The 2,679-nt window shown below is 40.1% G+C and overlaps 1 protein-coding gene across 1 annotated transcript; it reads left to right on the top strand.

Moving 5' to 3' along the window:
• Positions 1–559: 559 nt before the first annotated feature.
• LOC111369861 (probable galacturonosyltransferase-like 7) lies at positions 560–2,345 on the top strand. The gene has a single exon (XM_022991558.1). It carries the CDS (start codon positions 1,063–1,065, stop codon positions 2,158–2,160), a length of 1,098 nt encoding a protein of 365 aa, XP_022847326.1. The 5' UTR covers positions 560–1,062; the 3' UTR covers positions 2,161–2,345.
• Positions 2,346–2,679: the final 334 nt, after the last annotated feature.

The raw sequence follows: 2,679 nt of genomic DNA, 5'->3' as shown, positions 1-2,679 counted from the left end.
TGCACGTCGCAAGAGGACAACTAGTCGATTAAATAATTTCCATTGAAGGAAAACTTATTTACTTTTTAATCCCATTTTAATATTGAAATAGTATAGTAATTAAGGGTGATGATAAACACTGAAGAAAATTGCACTTTGGCCATCCAACCTATTGCCTTAGTAGCAAAATGATCACTAACCTTCGTTACAATTTGCAAAATTAGTTTTTCTAAGGACCAAAAAATTCTTATTTAGGATTGAAATGATTCAATTCTAAATCAAATTGCTAAATTTTGCAACAACCGAACCGAACCAACAATGATTTGCATTGGTTTGGTTTTAGTCCGATTCTTTTTGTATAATGAAATTGGCTCTGTAAAATCCTGATCCCAATATCGTGCTTTCGGTATCACATGGGTCTTGAATAGTATGAATATGTATTGATATATATGTAGATTTATATATTTCAATTTGTTTTTTTATTTTTTTCAGCTTGAATTGTGTAGTTGACCAAAGAAATTAAGCTAATCCTTTTCAATTTTCCAAAGTGACCAACAGTGCAATATTCCCCAAATACTCAAATTTAGGATGCTTTATTTTGCCGATTACTATAACAAAATAACACAAAACAAAAAGCATAAATCAACTCCACAGTCCCCAAAAGGGCCAAAACTCTTTCTATCTTCCTCCTCTGCATTGGCTCTCTGCTTGTTTCTTCACCATTCCAAGAAACCAGTAGAGAGAGAGAGAGAGTGGCGGAGAGAGAATGTGACTGACGTTTGCGCCGCCCAAAAATTTCAAGCCACCCGCCCACCGATTCTTTTCTCCTTCTCCATTGTGCTTATGGATTGATTCTTTTTTTACTCCCTACCCTTCCTCTCTGATGGAATCCCATTAGAGAGCAGAAATTTTAGAAGGAAAGGTACTATCTGTTATTGGGATTTTTCATTGAAAATCTCGCAATTCACTCTGGCGGATCTAAGAGGAACCCTAGCTTTCGTTATCTCTTCGATTTCTTCTAATTGTTTCGATTTCAAATTAAGGAGAAGAAAGCGTAATCAGAGATTCTTATACAGAGGAAAAATGCCATGGATTGCGAGATTGTCTGGGTTTTTCTCTGCAACGTTGATGATGATTATACTTTCCCCTTTTCTTCAGTCATTCGCCCCGGCGGAAGCGATTAAATCCACTCAGACCGATTCTTATCTCCGATTAAACGCTCCGACTGAATCCTCAGACTCTCTGAGCAGATTCTCTTTCAGAAAAGCAGAAGTATTCCACAATGCCATTGAATGCCGCTCGTTAAATTTGGGGAAATCCGGTTCGTGCGATCCCTCTCTTGTCCATGTCGCCATTACTCTTGATATTGACTATTTACGCGGTTCGATAGCTGCCGTTCATTCGATTCTCCAGCATTCCAAGTGCCCGCAGAGTGTGTTCTTCCACTTCCTAGTTTCTGAACCGGGACTCGAAACCCTAGTCCGATCCACTTTCCCAGAATTGAAGTTTAAAGTGTATTTCTTCGATCCGGAAAGGGTCCGGAGCCTGATCTCAGCTTCTGTACGGCAAGCGCTTGAACAACCGCTGAATTATGCTAGAAATTACTTGGGAGATCTTTTGGAGCCATGCGTCAGAAGGGTGATTTACTTGGATACGGATCTGGTACTGGTTGATGATATTTGGAAGCTTTGGAATACAAGCTTGGGGAAGAAGACCATTGGAGCACCCGAATATTGTCACGCAAATTTCACCAAATACTTCACCGAGTATTTCTGGTCGGACCAGCAATATCCCGGCGTATTTTCCGGCAGAAAACCTTGCTATTTCAACACCGGAGTGATGGTGATAGATCTGGTCAAATGGCGGCAGTTAGGGTACACGCGGCGAATTGAGCGGTGGATGGAGATACAGAAGACTAGTCCTAGCAGGATCTACGAGCTCGGCTCGCTACCGCCGTTTCTCCTAGTGTTCGCTGGACATGTCGCGCCGATCGAACACCAGTGGAATCAGCACGGCTTAGGCGGCGATAATGTGAAGGGAAGCTGCCGGGACATCCACCCCGGTCCGGTTAGCCTTCTCCACTGGAGCGGCAGCGGCAAGCCGTGGCTTCGGCTGGACTCCAAGCAGCCGTGTCCAATCGACTCGTTGTGGGCCCCTTATGATTTGTACGGAAATCTGTAAACTCAGCTCCGATAACTTGTCCGCCGGTAAATTCACCTTTTTCCTGTATTTTCACTTTTTTAATCAATTATTTGATTATAAGTGATAATTTCAGGCGAATTTGTATTTTATTCGATTATTGTGTTTCGCCTGGAAAATAAAAAGCTAATTCTTTAATGAAATGCGCTTTTACCTGGCAAAGTTCAGCCCCCGTGGCCCCCATTTTTACTTGGAATAGTGTTTTTTTTTAAATAAGTGGTTGAAAAAAAAAAATTAAAAATTTTCGATTTACGTATAATATTATTTTATAAAAAATTGTGTTCTTAGAAAAATAAAATGTAATGAAATTTAATATAATGGGTGTCAAACGTGGCAGTCTGTTTTGTCTTTTATTAGCCGACAATATAATAAACGTTAATCCTATAAATCCTCTGGGTAGTTTAGAGTGGAACGAATTCAAATAAGCAATTACCAGTGATTAATTCACTTGCTAATGGAAATAAACAACTGAAAATTGCACCCAAAGTTCCTAATCTATGA

The sequence above is a fragment of the Olea europaea genome, chromosome 20 (genome assembly GCF_002742605.1).
Source record: "Olea europaea var. sylvestris chromosome 20, O_europaea_v1, whole genome shotgun sequence".
NCBI classification, from domain to species: domain Eukaryota; kingdom Viridiplantae; phylum Streptophyta; class Magnoliopsida; order Lamiales; family Oleaceae; genus Olea; species Olea europaea.
Note: the sequence above shows the minus strand (reverse complement) of the source record. Positions and strands in the feature narration are given on the sequence as shown.

Coding starts and splice junctions, on each gene's coding strand:
- LOC111369861 (XM_022991558.1), top strand. CDS start 1,063: ATGCCATGGATTGCGAGATTGTCTGGGTTTTTCTCTGCAACGTTGATG.